This window comes from Zonotrichia leucophrys, chromosome 2, assembly GCF_028769735.1.
Source record: "Zonotrichia leucophrys gambelii isolate GWCS_2022_RI chromosome 2, RI_Zleu_2.0, whole genome shotgun sequence".
In the NCBI taxonomy this organism is placed as follows: Eukaryota; Metazoa; Chordata; class Aves; order Passeriformes; family Passerellidae; genus Zonotrichia; species Zonotrichia leucophrys.
In genome coordinates, this window is record NC_088171.1 from 92,942,543 (window position 1) to 92,960,701 (window position 18,159).

Below are 18,159 nucleotides of genomic sequence, written 5' to 3' on the forward strand. Positions count from 1 at the left end.
TCTGATTGGATATAACAAACAATATCTTCACCAGAGTGGTTAAGCACAGAGATGGGTACCCAGAGAAACCCTTTCTTTCGAGATTCTCAAAATGCAATTGCAGAAGGCCCTCAGCAACCTGATCAAGCCTTGATGATTGCTGGCTCTAAGCAGGGAGCTGGATTAAAGACATACACAATTCTTACTAAAGTACATTTTTTCATGGCTGTCTAGTGTTAAGAGCTGGTTTCAGTGTGAATTTCAATTTCATAGAAAATGCTGGGATTTGCAACTACTTTTCATTGTAGTTTCAATCAAACAAAAAAAATTTACTTTGATATTAAAGCAAGTTAAGAATGTTAATTTTTAAAAGATATTTAATATTACATTTAATTAATTTTATCCATTGATTACTTTTTGAAGTAAAAAGAGGAATATGGAAACAAAAATGGAACAAAATTAGAAAGTGAGGTCTACCAAACCCCACATCTGCACCAAGTTCAGATTCACACTGAATTACAATAGTTTGGTCCTTTACAACTTTCTGTGCAGTTGTATCACGCAGTTATGTTTCCTCCCTCACAGATGTCTCCCTGAGGTGAGGAACACATATGTTCTCCTTCACTGATTGTAACAAATGCCACACTCCAACTGCATGGCGCTTTCATGTAAGTCGGGAGTAACATTACTTACCAGCCAATCTTGGGAATTTACGGCAACATTGCTTTGGGTTCTGTTCATATTCCCTTACCAGAAAAACAACCAAGACAGTAGCTAATAAACTGGAAGGTCTCACACAATAGCGTTTGATAATTAAGCGATGTTGGGAATGCAGCCCCTCTGAAACCAGAGCATAGTAACCACAAATTTATTTCTGATTTTGGAAGCATTTCACTCAATGTCTAACCTCTGCAGAATGTATAAGCCTATTTTCTATCTCTCTGTGGTATCTGAGAAGAAAACTAGGTCAGTGTACTTACTCATTGATAAATGTATGAACAAAAAAAAAAATCACACTAAACTAGCTGGAATTTCACTTTTTTCACCTTTTAAGACAAGAAGCTCTTTCAAGAAAGCAGTGCATGGGAAGTTTCGGTTAGTTCTATTTTATGAAATAATATTGTAACTTCAAAGAATTTCTGAATTTTGGTTTGGTCAAAAAGTCACAGATACTATTTGGAGAGGCAGCCATGTGAAAAATCAGTCAAAATAAGAAAAAAGGATAATTATTTGCAACCTGCTGCCACATGTGGGATAGCAGTATCAAATCTCTGGTGATACACATCTGAACTTGAATTTTTGATTAAGTAAAATGGGTTTGTCCTGCTCATTATTGTTACTGCCTGGCATGTTTCTGCAGAGCATTATCCTACTACATGGCACAATTCAGTACCTTTGGAGGTCTCCAGAGAAAAAGAGATAAATAGAGCACAGAAGGAAGAAGAGAAGATAACAATACATGTCAGGGGTGAGGTATACTCAGTAACTTCATACCTGCTCTTGCTTAGCTTGCCTTTCCTTTCAGCAACTTCTGAAATCAGAGCAGAAATCACAAATGTAGTTTTGTCTCAATAAAAAAAACCTATAAGGTAGAGGCCCCCCCCTCAGAAATCTTAAGCTAAGAATCATTACTATTCTTAGTATATTATTACCAACTCCAAGCCTAGAAAAGTCTTCCATGAAACACACTTATAAAAACAGCTAATATGAAGATGTCAATGCAGCCTTATCACCAAAGCAGGAAGTATACAACCAGTTAGACCTTGAAGTAATCTCTTTCTCCAGAAAAAAAAAAAAACCAAAAACCACCAGAAAAAGCATGTGTGTGCATGTGTTGAGCAGTAGAGCTGGCTTCTAAGCAGATGGCAAAAGCAAAAGCAAATCTGAAACACCAGAACTAATGAAGCCCATATAGCTACAGATCAATAGCTCGTGGGTATCGACTTTAGTGTGCAAATACGTGCAAGTGCAAAGGTTAGAGTTTTCCTGTCATAAAGGCATTAAAGAAGTCTCTCTTCCCCTTTTATTCCTGGGTAACAAGTTAAAAGCGCAAGGCTTTTGCACAGCAGGAGCTTTGACCATCTTCTTCTATCAGTTACCTATTCCATCCAACCCCAAAGAACATTGTCTTTTAGCTTCTAAGTCACTGTTAAATTAGACTGAACCTGCTCATATACTCAGATTTATTGTTGAGGTGGGGTGGGGGGAGAAGAAAACCTTAAGAAAGATGAACTCATGCACAAAAGAATCATCTCCTTATAAAACCCCTTCTTCAGCTGAGGGATAATGGAGTCTGAGCTTGCAACTACTTTAAGTCAAGGACAAAAGGTTCTAGTAGTTTACCATCTCTTCTATGGAAACACAAGTTCTTCCAGATATCTTGAATCTTTATTGTAAAGAAGGCAAAGTAAAGATCTTTGAGGATTTAAGAGCCTTCTGCAGCACCTAAGTAAAGATATTTACAACAGTCAGCTCAGTCAAGCTTGTTTTTCAGTCACATACCAGTAGGCATTAAAATCCAAAGTCTTACTAATTCCTAGTCACCTGATACAAAGCTTTTAAAATGACTGTCCTTTCTTCTTTTCTAACTATTACTGAAAGACTAGTTTTCTGTATCACAGATTAGCTACTGTTTATCAGTATGGCTATAATTTATTCACCCAGGCCAAACAGAATTTCATTCATTATTAGCCAAAATTCTGGTAAGTCTTTGTAACCTGCATTTCTTTATCTGTACCTCTCTGGAGCTGAAGTTTGATAAACATCAGTTGCAAGACTCCACTACAACTCATGAACATGAAACACTAAGAATATAAGCATGAATATCCAACACATTCATACTAATAATTTAAATAATCGTAACTTGGAAGCATACAATAGAGAAATCTGGGTTTTATTTAAGTAAAAGGAAAATAAAACTACAGATGTTTCAGCTAGCTGAATCCAACTTAAGTTTCACCAGAGGTATGCTGACACAAAATATAAAGCCGAGCAAGAGTGCAAAGTAATTTGTGCAAAATGAGAGACATTAGCCTCTTTTGACACTGTATGCAAAAATCCATTATAAAGGCCATTCTAGAAAAAAAATTATTTAAAATATTTAAATACGGACATCACTGTCAAAATAGTCAGCATTTTTATACTCAGTAGAACTAAATGTACTAAAATGTATTAAAAATTTATCAAAAGGTTGTACAGCAAAAGGTCTTCCCCACATCATTTTTACAAGGTCATCATCAATTCTGGTCTTTAGAAGCACAAGGACACCATAAGAGCAAAAATATGGAAGGCTTTAAATGGAAATATTTGATGTAAGAAAACAGCTTCTAGGGACTGGAAGGGTTTAAAAGAAAATTGTTTCCTGCTGTATTAGAAAACAGTCAAACAGTATATTAGAAAACATATTAAAAAAGAGGTTACTTACTTTGTTATTACTGTTATTATCTTTACACTAGAGTATTCCTTTTCCTTTGAGCACCACAAATTAGCTCAGCAGAGTCTGTTCACATGGTGAGCAGAACAACTGACCTGCATTTGGTCTTCTCCTTACATTTTCTTGCCTTAAAATGAAACTGCTGACTGTACAGAATTTATTTTCTTGCTAAGCAAAGCATTTAAGTGAGGGATCACGTTCTGAAGTGGTGAACTACCCCCCCTACTTACTTTCCTTGTGTTTTAACTTCCCTTCCGTATGCATAGAGGTAAATGATTTATGGATCCTTTTCCCTTTGATACATGATTTATTTGTATCAGTTTCCACCAATTTAGTCTTCTGCTACACCACTGCCTTTGAGTCCCCAAAATTCCCTGCTCCCCAACTTCCAAACCTCTAAAAACACCTTCCTACTATTACACTTTCTATAACTTTCAGTTACTGCTCCAAGTTTTCTATCTTTCCCTTCACATTTACATTTTAGGTGCTATGGCATTAGCACAGCTCAAAACAATTACCTCTATAGCCCTGAGACCACATTCCTCATTCTTGTTTTTGTTCTGAACACTTTGGTCTTTTCTGAAGTAATATACTTATTTAAGAATTGCTTTGAGGAAGGTGGTAACAGAAGTGCTTCTACGACATGCAGTTAGAACTTCTGTCAAGGTTGCAAGAATATTGCAAGAATTCTAACTAAGAATATTGTTTTCCCATAACAAGCTGATATTCAACCAGGACTCAACATGAACAGCAGGCTAAACATATTAGCAGTGAGAAATGCTAATGCACAAATATGTAGATACCTTTAAAAAGAGAAGGAAGAGCTGTGGGACTGTTCAAAAGGAAAATACTGAACATCCAGAAGTAAACTGGAGTGATTATCTGAAGAAACAGTTAGCTGTATCTCTGCCTATTTGCATGTCCTGTTATTTGAAATGCAGTCATTGCTTTTCAAGCCTCCCATTCAATTTAATTCTCCTTGAAAGAGTCTGGACCTGCAGTCACTCAATCACAGAATATCCTAAGTTGGAAGGGACCCACAGGGACCATGGAAGTCAAACTCCTGGCCCTGCCCAGGACAGCCCCAAGTACGGCACCATGTGACTAAGGGTGAAAAATGTCTTTGACAGCCATGCAATTATTCTTTCTGAAATCAGTTAGGTAGGTTCATGTTGTTCCTCAAGTGCAGCTCCAAAAAAAACAAACACATAACTTTTATGTATAACGAGCACTAAGTTTAACTTGCATTTAGAAAATAAATAACTCCAGCTATTCTTCTGGAGTTAAAAGAAGAACATGTCCATCTCAGCACTGGTACCTCAGTTTTATTTCAACAAGGACCTTTGTTACCTTCTCACATTTGTCAACCCGATTTTGTCTCTTTCATCCACAAAAAAACATCTTCTAGCATAAAATTATATAGCAATGTATAGTTTGGAAGAATCTGGTTTGAACTGTTAAAGAGTATTTACTCAGAAATATGATTATTTATGAAAACCACTAGTAAAATGTGTTAGTGGTGGTACACTGGAAGAGGAAAAAATACAGTTAAGACTGTTTCTATTTCCATATACAACTTTTATTGCAATACCTGTATTCTAAGCATACAGATACAAATATAAAATGACCCATGACAGGCTTTAAAGCTGCCCAAGTAGCAAACTGAGAAATTAATTCGGTATTATAGCCAAAGTTGACAGGACTTCAACAGGTGATAGGAAGCTTCCCCAGTCTCTCTCCAAGAACAACCAGGATCCACCATAGTTTTGGTCCAAGATGTATGCTTTATGTTGGCAGCTGAGTCTAGGAACGAGTGTATTTACCCCAGATGTGCAGCATAAACACAGAAGCAATAAAAAGAAGACTCATGACCAAAACTGGAACAGGTCCACTAAAAATAAAGAGAAAATGCATTAACATAAAAAAGAAGTCTGTCTTGCCCATTATCAGCCATGTGAGCTCATCAGTTCATATGAAACTGTACAAGAAAACTCTTCTTCCCTTCCCACAGAAATACTTTAAGGCACATAGAAATGAGATAGCCACCTTTATCAAAAACTGCTGCTGCTGCCACTGTTTTAAAAGACAGTTCTGTACACCCTAAATGCTACATAAAAAAATACAACAAACCCTCCCTCCCCCCCCCTTGTAAAAAAAGCCATTAAATGTTCATTATTATTCATCACTGCTTCCACAATCTCTGGAAAAGTATCCTCTGTGTTTACAACTCAGATAGCCAACTGAGCAAAGATGCAGTCCTATATAAAAAAAACAACAGAGTCCTCTAGCGGCTACTAAAATTTTGGCAAAAAATTCTCATTAGCTGTTTTATTTTAGAGGTTTTGTTTCATTTGAAAACAATGGCAGCAGTGGGTGAGAGACGGGGACTTCTGCTTTCTTGAAAAACACAGACAAAGTGGCAAAGCTACAACATTAAATCCTTACCTAAAATGATTAAATTATTTTTTTCCCTTCTTACTTTCATATATTGTTTAAAAATTGCATAGTAATGTTTTTAAAAAAACAATTTAATCTTAGGGTGCACATTGATAGCTTCAATCAGCTGTTTGATGCTGTTCTAAGATGCAGCAACAGTTACATGAATAGACACACTCAACACTCCTTCATACCACTCACTTCACACAATCTCATTTTTGATTTTCAACATGCTATTGGGAAATCTCTTATCCAGCCTGTGTTTCCCTCGAGGGTACTGTTTATAAGCATGTAAATGCTACCAGAATACAAATTTTAAAAAAAGGAAACTGAAAAGGGATTCAAAGAGCTTACTGACATATTTTTCTATGAGATCATGATCCACATACTTGAAATGATCACAACTGTAATCTTATATTGAGTTTTAAAACTCGGTTATTATCTATCATACTCAGACTTATTTGGGTATGGAGAATCCTGAACACAGACATAAAGCACTTAGCAAATAAACTAATAACAAAATAAACAAAGTCCACATACATGGGGACTACACGAGCAACCCCTTCAAGAGGTATCTTTCACTAAGCAACAGAATGTAATTCTCAAACCCTAGCATTTTATATATATAAATAAATATATTTATTTTATAGTTTTATTTATTTACTTATATATATATATATATATATACACATGTAAGTTTACAGCCTACATAAAATAAATCATAATTTATAGTCCTTACACTTTATCTGAATTATTATTTAATTGATTTGAGCCTCCAGTAGTAGGAACAGGTAAGCTGCTCTGCCAAAGGCACACAGGAACAAAGCAGCCCCACTAATCAGAACAGAACTACATGGAAATAAACAGTGGGGACTGATTGTGTGTTCAGTGGTTTTTTAACATGAAGATGACATTGGACTCCTAGAGAAAAATCAACTCTCCAATACTGATACAGATATCTCATTTCCTCCAGTCCCAAAGAAAACCTGTTGAGACCCTGCAATTCTCCTCCACACACCTGCATCTTCTCAAGCCACCACAAATAAATAAATGGATTCAGACACCTCTAAAAATTTGGTACTCTGCATTCTCAGAATGTCTTTCATAAGGCTGCATATCATACCACAAGCTCAATTTGACTTTCTATCCATAGGAAACCAGCTATAAGCTCCTTAAGCAGGAAAGCCCAAGACAAGATACAGGAACCACAGGTACCAAGTGACCCAAAAAGATGAAAAGTTTGGGTTTAGTTTTCTTTTTCAAAGCATGTAATCTCCAAGCTTCAAGGAGAAAAATATCATATCCCCTCTCTGCCAAATCCTCCACAACTCCCTTTCACTAACAGCTGTATTTTAAGGCATTCACATCTTGAAGTATCTTGTAATGCAAACAAAGAATCTTTCCTGAGGGAAACCAACTTGCCTATTCAATGGAATTATTACTCTGGATATTGAATAGATACAAAAATATCCAAAGCATCAGTCTAATTCCGCACAATATAAAATATATAAACTTTTTTATCTAGAGCAAAATTCCCTTCATTGCAGCTAGTATGAATTAACCTGTTCTCAGATGGTTTTATGTATTTTTTCATAGTAATTTAGAGATATTGCATTTTTTTAAACAGTAAGGAAAAAAAACACCAAAAAAGCCCACCCACCACCACTACCAGGCTAAGCTTTCCCATTGCTTTGTGCAGTAGTGATCACAACCATTTCTAAAAACAACTTCAGCTGAAGCACTCACTGAGGCAATCACAAACCCTTGACAGCCCATTCTCACTTTAAATCCTACTAAACAGGGCAGAGATAATAGCAATTGGTTGCTGTGGAAAAAAAAATTGAAGAAAAATACCTAAAAAGCTGTAAGCAAGAAAGTTGCTACCACACCATGGCTCAGAAAATGTTACATCTAGTGTGGGATGCTTTGCAAAAACAACTCACTTTTATAGCTTTGATTCTTTCATTAAAAGCCTGACCACACAGTTACCCAAAGTAGCTTCCAAATAAACCATTCCCAGTGCTCCAAAACCTTAGAATCAGGAACCACTGTGTCACAACATAAGTAGATGGGAAAATCTGTTTACTGATCTGCTTGCACTGAAGATGAGAACAACTGAGTGGCCATTCAGCATCAAAAGTGAAATCAAATGATTCACAAGGAAACTTAGCAAAATTGTTAAAGTGTATCACAAGTCTACTAAAAAAATCATAATGCCCTTCTGGTTGTTTGGTTGTTGTTAGTTTTGTTTGTTTGTTTGGTGAAATTCATTTTTTAAATTGAACTTCAGTCAATCAAACAACAGATAAAACAGGCGCCCAGCCTATCTGCATAGATTTGCTCTTGAACACTATTGCTGCTCATTGTCTTTTCTTTGCCTTGTCTCCTTTCTGGACTCAGAATGGAGTAAGCAAGGCAGAACAACACAGCTTTGGTGGTTTGCTGGATACAGTTTGTTTTCTAAAGTTTCAAGTACATACGAAAATCAAAACATGTAAAACAACTTCAAAGGAAGGATTACTCCCAGAACTATCACTAAGTAGCCTATAACCATGCCCTTCCCCAAATGTGCAGCTAGCAGTAGCCCTCTTGAAGAGCTCCAAATGAAAATATTAATGGATTTGAGAAAAAAAAAACAAGCAACAGGGTCAGTCCTGAGCATCTCAAGACTTTCCAATCCAGTAAGAACAAGAGCTCATGAACTGTAATTCTACAATAAGCACAAATTTCCACTCAGGATGTAACTTGGCATGCACTCATCAGCTCAAATACACCTTCCACTTCTGTTACCCAAGTATTAGGCTTCAAAGTTTGTTGGGAAAGTCATCTGAATGGCTCAAAGTGGTCAAAAGAGTAAAAACTTAGGCTCTCTCTATAGTGTAAGGGACATTACTAGGTATTTGACCATAATCTTGGAACATTCACCTTGTGAAAATGGAGATATACAAGGTATTGGCATGCTATTTGCTAGGCAAGTTCAGCTAAAGTAATTTATCTACAGCTTTTCAAGACAAACACCTGATGCAAGCATATGGTTTATCAGTGAAATTGTATTTTCAAGGGGTGCACAGGATCATAACATAGCTATTATAAGACAAAACTCAAAATTTTTACTTAAAAGAGAATGAAAACATACACACAGATGCTTTAACTCATTGAGACAAGTGATCTTTCTCAGCTTCAAAGTGATTGCTCACAGCCTTCAAAGACCACATAGGGTAAGCTTTGACAATTACAAAATACAACTCCTACCTACCTTTTTAAAACCACTTTAACTTTAGAAACTCCTTCTCCAGGGTCACAGATTAAATATGTCATTCCAACCATCAACTCAGCAAGTTTTCCCGTGCACCCCAGAACACTGACAGATTGCTATTAATTCAAAGACTGCAAAACAATGTAGGCAGGAGAACTCTGCAGCCCTCAAGCTTGCCACCACCCATTCACCCAACTTACACTTTGAGCCCCGGCGAGTCCTCCGTGTAGAACCGCCACATCCCACCAGTCCCTGTGGACGTGGCACGGCCTGCACTCCTTGTCCCACAGCTGGCATTTTTCCTTTAAGGGGTGACAGAAGAAAACAAAGACCAAACAACACGTTAGTACTCCACCAGCTTCTAGGACCAAGCAGCCCAGGAGACCACAGAAACAATACACTTCACAGAATCGATCAGGTTGGGAAAAAACCTCTAAGACCATCAAGTCCAACCAATGACCCAACACCACCGTGTCAACTAGATCATGGCACTGAGTGCCACATCCCATCTTTCCTTAAATACCTACAGGGACACAGTAGGTATTTTATATTTTACACCACCTCCCTCGGCAGCCCATTGCAATGTTTAATCGCCTCTTCCTCCTGATGTCCAAGCTAAACAACCCCTGGCGCAGCTTAAGACTTGTGCTCTCCTATCCTGTCACTAGTTACCCGGGAGAAGACATAGCCCCTCACCTGGCTACACCCTCCTTTCAGGTGGTTGCAGAGAACCATAAGGTCACCCCTGAGCCTCCTTTTCTCCAGGCTAAACACCCCCAGCTCCCGCAGCCCCTCCCCATAGCACTAGTGCCGCAGACCTTTCCCCAGCAGCGTTGCCCTTCTCCGGACTGGCATCAGCCTGTGCTGCCCCGTCGGAGAGGGCACCAGGCCGGCGAGCAGAGCGCACCGGGGCCAGGAGCTGTTCCCGCAGGGGCGGCGGGCACCCACCTCTGCCGGACGGTGGATCCCGCGGCGCGGGGAGCCACAGCCTTGCTGGGGGAGCGGCCGGAGGAGCCGACGCTGGTGGCGCTGGGGTTGGGCCCGGGCTGCGGAGAGAGGAGAGAAGCGGGAGGGGGTGAGAGGCGGCGGGCACCGCCGGCGGGGCAGGGGCGCCCCAGCCGCCCCCCGCCTGGGGCAGCCCCTCACCATGGCGGCGGCGCAGCTGGGGCTCGGCGGTCTCACACACGCTCCGCTACAGCCGCTCCGGCCACGTCCCCGTCCGCATCAGGCTCCGCCCCGCGCCGCGCATCCCGGGGCCTCGCGGCTTCCCCGGATAATGCCTGAGCAGCAGCAGCGCCTTGTCCCGGTACCCATGGATACAGGGAGACGTTCCGCGACCGCTGCCCGCTGTGACGCCTCGGTCGCGCCCGCTCCTTGCTCAGCGGCCGGGCCGGCGCGGGACCGCGGCGAGCGGCGCGTCGGGCAGCAGCGGGGCCGCCCGCCGGGCGGGGCGGGCGGGAAGGCCCGGGAGGAAGGGAAGCAAGGCTGACGTGTCCCACCGGGTGGCCGGGCTGCGCATGCGACCCGCGGCAGCGGTCATGGAGGAGGCGGAGGAGGCGGGAGGAGCGGGCCCGTCCGTGCTGTTCCTGCACCCGGACCTGGGCCTGGGCGGCGCGGAGCGGCTGGTGGTGGACGCGGCGCTGGCGCTGCGGGCGCGGGGCTGCCGGGTGCAGATCTGGACGGCGCACTACGACCCCGGGCGCTGCTTCGCGGAGACGCGCGGGCTGGCGGTGCGGCGGGCGGGCGGCTGGCTCCCGCGCAGCCTGTGCGGCCGCGGGCACGCCCTGTGCGCCGCCCTGCGCATGGCCTTCGTGGCGCTCTACGTGCTGCTGCTCAGCGGAGAGACCTTCGACGCCTTCGTGTGCGACCAGGTGCGGGCATCGGCATGGGCGTGGGCATGGGGACGGGAGCGCCGCTGGCCCGACTGGAGGCAGGGATGCCCCAGTCGGGGCTGCTCTTCACAAAATCACCGAATTGTTAGGGTTGGAAGGGGCGTCTAGTGATCATCTACTCCAAACCCCCTGCCAAAGCAAGGTCTCCTACCGCAGGTTTGGAATGTCTCCAGAGAGGGAGGCCCCAGGATTTCCTTGGACATCCTTTTCCAATGCTTTGCTACCCTCAAAGTAAAGAAGTTCTTCATGTGGATGTAGAATTTCTTGTGTGTTAGTTTAATGAGGAGCCACTGCTCCTCATCCTGCCAGTGGGCATCACTGGCAGCATCCTCTTGAGATGAGGTCCACCCTTGGGATATTTATATGAATTAATCATCTCCCAGTCTTCTCTTCTTTAGACTAAACTAGCCTGGTTCCTGCAGTTTCTCATAAGAGACATGCTCCAGAACCCTGGAGTATCAAATCCTGACAAAATTGGATTCATTATCTGGTGTGCAACAAGCCAATAATGGCACACTCAAGGGAGAGACATCGATTGTTCATTTCAGAGCTGTGCAAGCCTTGCTGTTCCACCGTGTTCCACAAATTAAGAACACCCCATCACGCTTTCTGTGCCATCTTTTATACACAGAAATTCAGAGTTAGTAACATTCAAAGTGCAGCCCCTCATAATACTATGATTGGTTAATAGTCTACAGAGAAGGGCAGTGGAGGTGGGTCTGGAGCTCAAGTCTTATGACAGGTGGCTGAGGGAGCTGGGATGTTTAGCTGGGAGAAAAGGAGGTTCAGGGGGACCTTATCGCCCTCTATAACTGCCTGAAAAGATGTTCTGGCAGGGGGGATTGGTCTTCTTGAGAGCTAGTGACAGGATGAACATAGTCTTAAGCTGCACCAGGGGAGACTTAGCTTGGACATAAGGAACAATTTCTTCAGAGAGGGTGATTATACATTGAAATGGACTGCCCAAGGAGGTGATGGAGTCACTGGTCTTGGATATATTTAAGGAAAGACTGGATGTGGCCCTTTATGTCATGGTCTAGTTGACACAGTGTTGTTGGGTCATCAGTGGGACTCAGTGATCTCTTTTCCAACCCAATTGATGCTGTGATTCTATGCAAGTTACTTGTCCCCAGTTAACTTCTACATTTGCTTGGAGAAATGGTCTTCACCTGAGCAGGGGTTTTTCTGACCTGTAGGTGTGGTTTTTAGTGTTATAATGAACCTAGTTTAGCTATAGGATACATGGACCTTGAGTATTTTGCAAAGTTAGCAATGTATACATAGACAGAAATCAACATCTTGATTTACTACATCTTTAAGACTTGCTAGTTCCAGGATGTTGTTGACTAAGGGATGCTAGCTGCTGACAGTTCACTGATGAGGTCTCCTTTCTTGCTGATTAGGCTTGAAAGTGTACAAAGATCTTACATCAAAGAATGTCCTGACTTTAGATAATCTTGACCCATTCCACATTTTGCGATTTAAGTCTTACATTCTGGGGCAGCTGGAGGGAGAGGATGCCACGGCTGCTTGACTCAGCTCCCAGCACCCCTGGTAGTGGCAGAAGCAGGTGCTTGTAGAAGTCCTGGGGCTTGATGGGGAGCTGGGAGAAATTATAGGGCCACAGGAGGTCGTGGATGAGGGAGTACAACTTGATGTGCTTGTGTGGGGGAGAGGGAGAAGGCACTTGGCTTGCAAAGCAGCAGCTCTCAGCATGGCTTTGAAATCACATGTGCACACTGGTGGCACTGACACAAACAATTAACCTCTCCTCTTGTCCCATCTCTCTGATTGCACTAGGTGTCTGCCTGCATTCCTGTGCTTAGACTGGCCAGAACCCGTAAGAAGGTTTTGTTTTACTGCCACTTTCCCGATCAGCTCCTGACCAAGAGGGAATCCTTCCTGAAGCGCCTCTACCGACTGCCGCTCGACTGGCTGGAGGAGTACACCACTGGCATGGCAGACTGCATCGTTGTGAACAGCAAGTTCACTGCCAAGGTGTTCAAAGACACATTTAAGTCCCTGTCACACATAAAACCAGATGTCCTCTACCCATCGCTCAACATCAGGAGCTTTGAAGAAATTGTTCCTGCAGACATAGCTGATCTGATACCAAAAAAGAAGAAGTTCTTGTTTCTTTCCATTAATAGGTATGAGAGAAAAAAGAATCTGGCGTTGGCTCTCGAAGCTTTGCACGAACTTCAAGGGAGACTTGATTCCCATGAGTGGGATGAAGTTCACCTGGTTATGGCAGGTGGTTATGATAAGCGAGTTCTGGAAAACGTGGAGCACTATGAAGAGCTGAGGAGACTCGCGGCCAAACTTGATGTTAATGACCATGTGACTTTTCTGAGATCATTCTCAGATGAACAGAAAATCTCTCTTTTTAGTAACTCTGTGTGTGTGCTTTATACACCAAGCAATGAACATTTTGGCATTGTCCCTTTGGAGGCAATGTATATGAGATGTCCAGTTATAGCAGTTAATTCAGGTGGTCCTTTAGAATCAATCTCACATAATGTTACAGGATTTTTGTGTGATCCTCTGCCAATGCAATTCGCTGATGCCATGGAAAAAATTGTGAGAAATCCCCTCTTAAAGGACATAATGGGAGCAGCTGGGAGAGTGAGAGTTATGGAAAAATTTTCTTCAGAAGCTTTCTCAGAACAGCTGTACCAGTACATACGCAGACTAACAGAATAAAATTCTATTCCTATGTTATAGTTTACAACATTGTGTCTCTCATTTGTGTAGGGGACCAGTATTCATTGTGACTAATGAAGAATTTGGGATATCTGAATGTCCTTGTTTTGCTTCTTTTGCTGCCTTATGTCACTTGACACATAGAAGGAGCAAAACATGTCCCACTGTGTCATTAGAAGGTTAAAATTTTCATGTGGTAGACTGACCTGCCATTGCAGGAGTTTGTTTGTGTACTGTGTCTTGGCAAAATGCAGTTGAATGGCAGTAAGTTACTGCAGGAAAATGACTGCATTTTTATTTAATATCAAATGGAATGGCTGATTCAACTTACAAAATTTGGATTTGTCCAGATAAGACACACACAGCCTTATTTTGATGTATTTAAAATGGTCATCTGTAATTTGTAAGTAAGAAAGGGCTGTCTTAGCTGAAGTATGGAGAGAAGCGCACAGTCCAACTAACTGCATGTTGGAAAAAAAAAACTGCATGGGGAAAACCCCAGCAGTGTTAGAATTATGAATGGTATGGTTTTTAAATGACTGAGCATAACTCTGCTTGTCCAGTTGCATTGTGTAGTCACACTGGGTGTCAGAAAAGCATACAGGTGTGTGAGCAGGAGGAAGTGAGGCTAGAATAACACCAAGGATATCACACTACCTCAGGCAAAAAGGTTAGTGCTGAAAGCTATGTTTGTTCGTTACCTGCAATGCTTGACGAGGTAATTTTACTTTGGGAATTTCTGTAGGTTTGTAGATAATTAAACTATTTTCTCTATATTTAACATTTCATTCTAAATGACAGCACACTTTTAAAAAACGTCTTAATCTGGACCAGGCAATAAAGACATTTTATTTTGCCTAACTTAGTGGCAACTTTATGTTTTCCTAATGCAGTGAGTGCACACGGGACAGTGCTGTGATATTTTTTTCCCAATCTGATCAGAGGAAAGGAATATAATTTTTGTTCATCTATCTCTCTTCTAGTGCATACTTATTAGTTGATGGTTCTGTTTGTTATAACACACATAAGATCCAGTGAAATCCAGTGTTACCTATAAAATACAATTTGCAGTGTGGTATGAAATACAATTTGTGGTCTGAATTCTGCAATTTCTATGTAAGGTAGTCTCAGGCATTTCCACACTAGTTCTTCACAGCAGAGAGACCATTCTTTTTGTTGCTTAGGACCAGAACTCACGTCTCAGTATACTTATAAGGCTTTTATTTGAAGTAAAACAAACAAAAATCAAAGTCTGTCTTTAATCAAGAAGTTGGAATACTCTAAATTTTGTTTGTTATGGAGTGAGAGCAGATGGTCTCACAGGCCCTGTTTCCTACATATCTATTCAGTCAGAATTTAGGCAACCCTAAGTCTATATTCTTGCAAACCTGTTCCTTCATTTCTACTCCATTCCCACCCTTAAAAGCTTTCCTAAATCTTTGTGGAAGTTTTTCATCATGGGTGTGGCAGTGGATGACTGAAGGACCAGAGGAGACAGTGAAGACTATCTGTGGTCAGATTAACACCCTCAAGACATGTTTGGCCTCGGTTTTAAGTTCCATTTAAAAGGTACAAGGTGGTTGGGGCCAATTCCTGTGCTTGCTTAGTGTGTGTTACATTCTCCTCTCTCAGTTGTGCTGGGGTTAACCTGGAGCCTTAAGAGACACTCTGGTGCACGCTTGTCAGCATTGCTGCGGGGGTAGCTCTGTTTCTGCTCCAGCCTTGGCCTCCAGCCCTTTCCTGAGCCGTGTTGCTGGCAGGCATGTGCCTAGTCCTATATCCTGCAGCTTCTCTTCACTGAATTTCATGGATTCCACTTGGACCTGACCTGCCATCTCATATTTTCCTGGTGATTGCTGTGACTGTCAGCAGCTGCTACTGTCACCAGGCTGCCCCCCTTGGGTACTGTGCCCTGGTTGGTGAGGTCACTGTCCCGTGGTGTGATCTCCCCTGACTTGTCACTGCCATCCCTTGCAGAGCAACCCCAGTCCTGCTGCTTCATGGCAGGTAGGTTGGACCACCTCAGTCCTGAGGCTGCCTGCATGGAGCCTGGCCTTCAGGCTCTTCATCAGCTGCAGATCAGGCTCAGACTCCTGCGGGAGCCTGTGGTCAATGTGTAGGAGTGGGGCAGAGCACTGCAGGCTGCTTCAAGATCTCTTGCTTTCCATCTTGAGAAACCTGAGATATCCCTGTCCATTGAAGGAAGGTTGGATGACATGGTCTTTAAAAATCCCTTCCAGCCTAAACCTTTCAGTGGTATTATGGTCTTCCAGAACCATTCAGTGGGGACTGCACAACCATATTAGGATTCATTAGTTAGATATGGCTAATCTTTACAGCTATCCAGGTACCAAATATGCCAAGGGACATCAGGTGATCAGCAGTAGTAATATCCCAGAGCAATGTGGATTGTGACTGTGTGGAAGACACGGGCCATGGGGTCCAAAACCAGGTGACTTAGTTCATTTAAACAGTTTTTGGAGGGACCACAAATGCAGTGACCAAGCACTGGAGTGCTAGAGCTCCATCAGGGGAAGTAATAATACACAACAAATACACAAATCAGTTGACTCTGGAAACTGGGTGTGAAAAGCAAGCCCCTTTAAAGTCTATGTCTGTTTGTGACCCTCAAAATGAGATGGTCAGGGCTGGCCTACCCCAGAGCTTGGGCCAGTCTACCAGTTGTGTTCTGGGGGTAGGCGAGAATAGAAGCACCACCCTTGGTTCTTGTGTTGCCTCAAGAGTGTGCTACCACTCCTCAGAGGCAGCTTGGATTGCCAGGTCCTGTTTGTATCAGATGTGACATTCCTATTTGTGGGAGTGATCTGTCTAAAGAAAAAGACATGGGGCATGAGTTTGGTTGTGGAACAGTACAGCCCCTATGGCCCAGAGACATCTGCTTCCATAGCGAAATGCCAGCCAAGACTTCAGCAGGACAGTAAGGCAGGATGTTGTGACTGACTCCATTCCTCAGGAGCTTTGTGTGCTTCTCATGCCCGTGGGAAGTGAGATCCCTTCCAAGCAGGTACCCGTAGAAGAGCCATGACACTGGAAAAGCCTGTTTTGATTCATCAGAAGAAGCTGGCACACTCTATGAAGCGCTGCACTTCCTGCATGCTAGGGAATGAATGGCATAAGGGAATGAGCAGAAAAGTTCTTTCTGAACCAGATACAGACACTATGAGGATCTTGTGGTACTGTTTGGTCTCTCCTTTACTCTGACCACCTTCCATGGTTCTGCACATCATGTGCTGCATAGTCTGCTTGAAAACTGTGTAGTGATATTCTCAGCATCTTCAGGTTTTCCAACACTCAACAGGCTCTGCCAAGGGTGTCCTAAGTCACTTCCAGCAGTGGTGACGCCATGTCAAACCCCAGGAATCAGTTCTTTTCAACAGCACAGGGTGGAGATCCTGGCATACCTGGTGGACCCTGACTACTGGCATGTTGATCCCAGACAGGTTGAAGCCACCTTAAAATGGCAGGCTCCTGTGAAGGGTCAGAAAGACCCATACCTTTTTTTGACAAAAAAATGTGGAATAGTGGCAGTGGAGGTAGAGTGTCAGATCAAGAAATTAAATCTGTGATTGCTGTTAAATGTTTTCAGATTCTGCTGTGACTTGTGTTTTTATGGTCTCATGAGCCCTGAGGTTAGCTCAGTTGACTAAAACAAGGTGCTAATAACACCAAGGTGGTGGGCTTGAGCCCTGCATGGGCCATTCACTTAAGAGTCAGACTCAATGATCCTTGTGGATCCCTTCCAACTCAGACTATTTGGTGATCCTATGAGATCTTTCTGTTCTCTTGAGCATTTCTTCATCTAGTCTCATACTGTCATGGAATCATGGAGTGGTTAGGGTTGGAAGAGATATTAAAGATCATCCTGCTCCAACCACTCTGCCATGGGCAGAGTCACCCACCACCAAACCAAAGCTGGTTGTTTGAAGCTCTGTCAAACCTGGCCTTTCCCTACTGTTGTTTTAAAGACCCATACATGAAAACAAAGTTTTAGGTTTACAAAAGGAAGAGACTTATGATTTCAGAAGTGCAGGTACTCAGATCCTTATTTTATCACAGTGTAGCTTTGTTTCCTCTCTACTTCCTCTCCTCCTTTTTGGAAATCCAACAAGAATCTTGATCACGGACATAGAATCCAGGATGTTTTTTGTCAGTGGCAAACCTTCTGTCAATTAAATGGAAGTGGCTCCATCATGAGAGGACAGTAAGTACTCCTATATTTTACAAGTCAATATGTTCTAGGCTATATTCAGTACATTTTGTTGTGCTGTCTGTAGACCAACATAATATGAGAAAACAAGGCTGACCAGTGTTGAGTTTCCAAAAAGGCAGGTTTTTAAACAGTAATTTTTTGTACCTGTTTTGAATCTGTTTCAGAAATCCATACTTTTTCCACTCTTCTTTATTTAAATCAATAAATTATTTATGAGAGTTTTCTTTAA

General features: G+C 42.4%; 2 protein-coding genes across 2 annotated transcripts; one reads left to right on the forward strand and one right to left on the reverse strand.

The window, feature by feature from the left end:
* Positions 1 to 4,969: 4,969 nt before the first annotated feature.
* Positions 4,970 to 10,436, reverse strand: SEC61B (SEC61 translocon subunit beta). The gene is made up of 4 exons (XM_064705701.1): positions 10,251 to 10,436; positions 10,053 to 10,150; positions 9,305 to 9,406; positions 4,970 to 5,303 (listed from the first exon to the last, which is right to left on the reverse strand). Exons 1-4 carry the CDS (start codon positions 10,251 to 10,253, stop codon positions 5,216 to 5,218), a joined length of 291 nt encoding a protein of 96 aa, XP_064561771.1. The 5' UTR covers positions 10,254 to 10,436; the 3' UTR covers positions 4,970 to 5,215.
* A 189-nt stretch (positions 10,437 to 10,625) lies between these two features.
* Positions 10,626 to 14,459, forward strand: ALG2 (ALG2 alpha-1,3/1,6-mannosyltransferase). The gene is made up of 2 exons (XM_064705700.1): positions 10,626 to 10,975; positions 12,797 to 14,459. The coding sequence occupies exons 1-2, from the start codon at positions 10,643 to 10,645 to the stop codon at positions 13,697 to 13,699; spliced, it is 1,236 nt and encodes a 411-aa protein (XP_064561770.1). The 5' UTR covers positions 10,626 to 10,642; the 3' UTR covers positions 13,700 to 14,459.
* Positions 14,460 to 18,159: the final 3,700 nt, after the last annotated feature.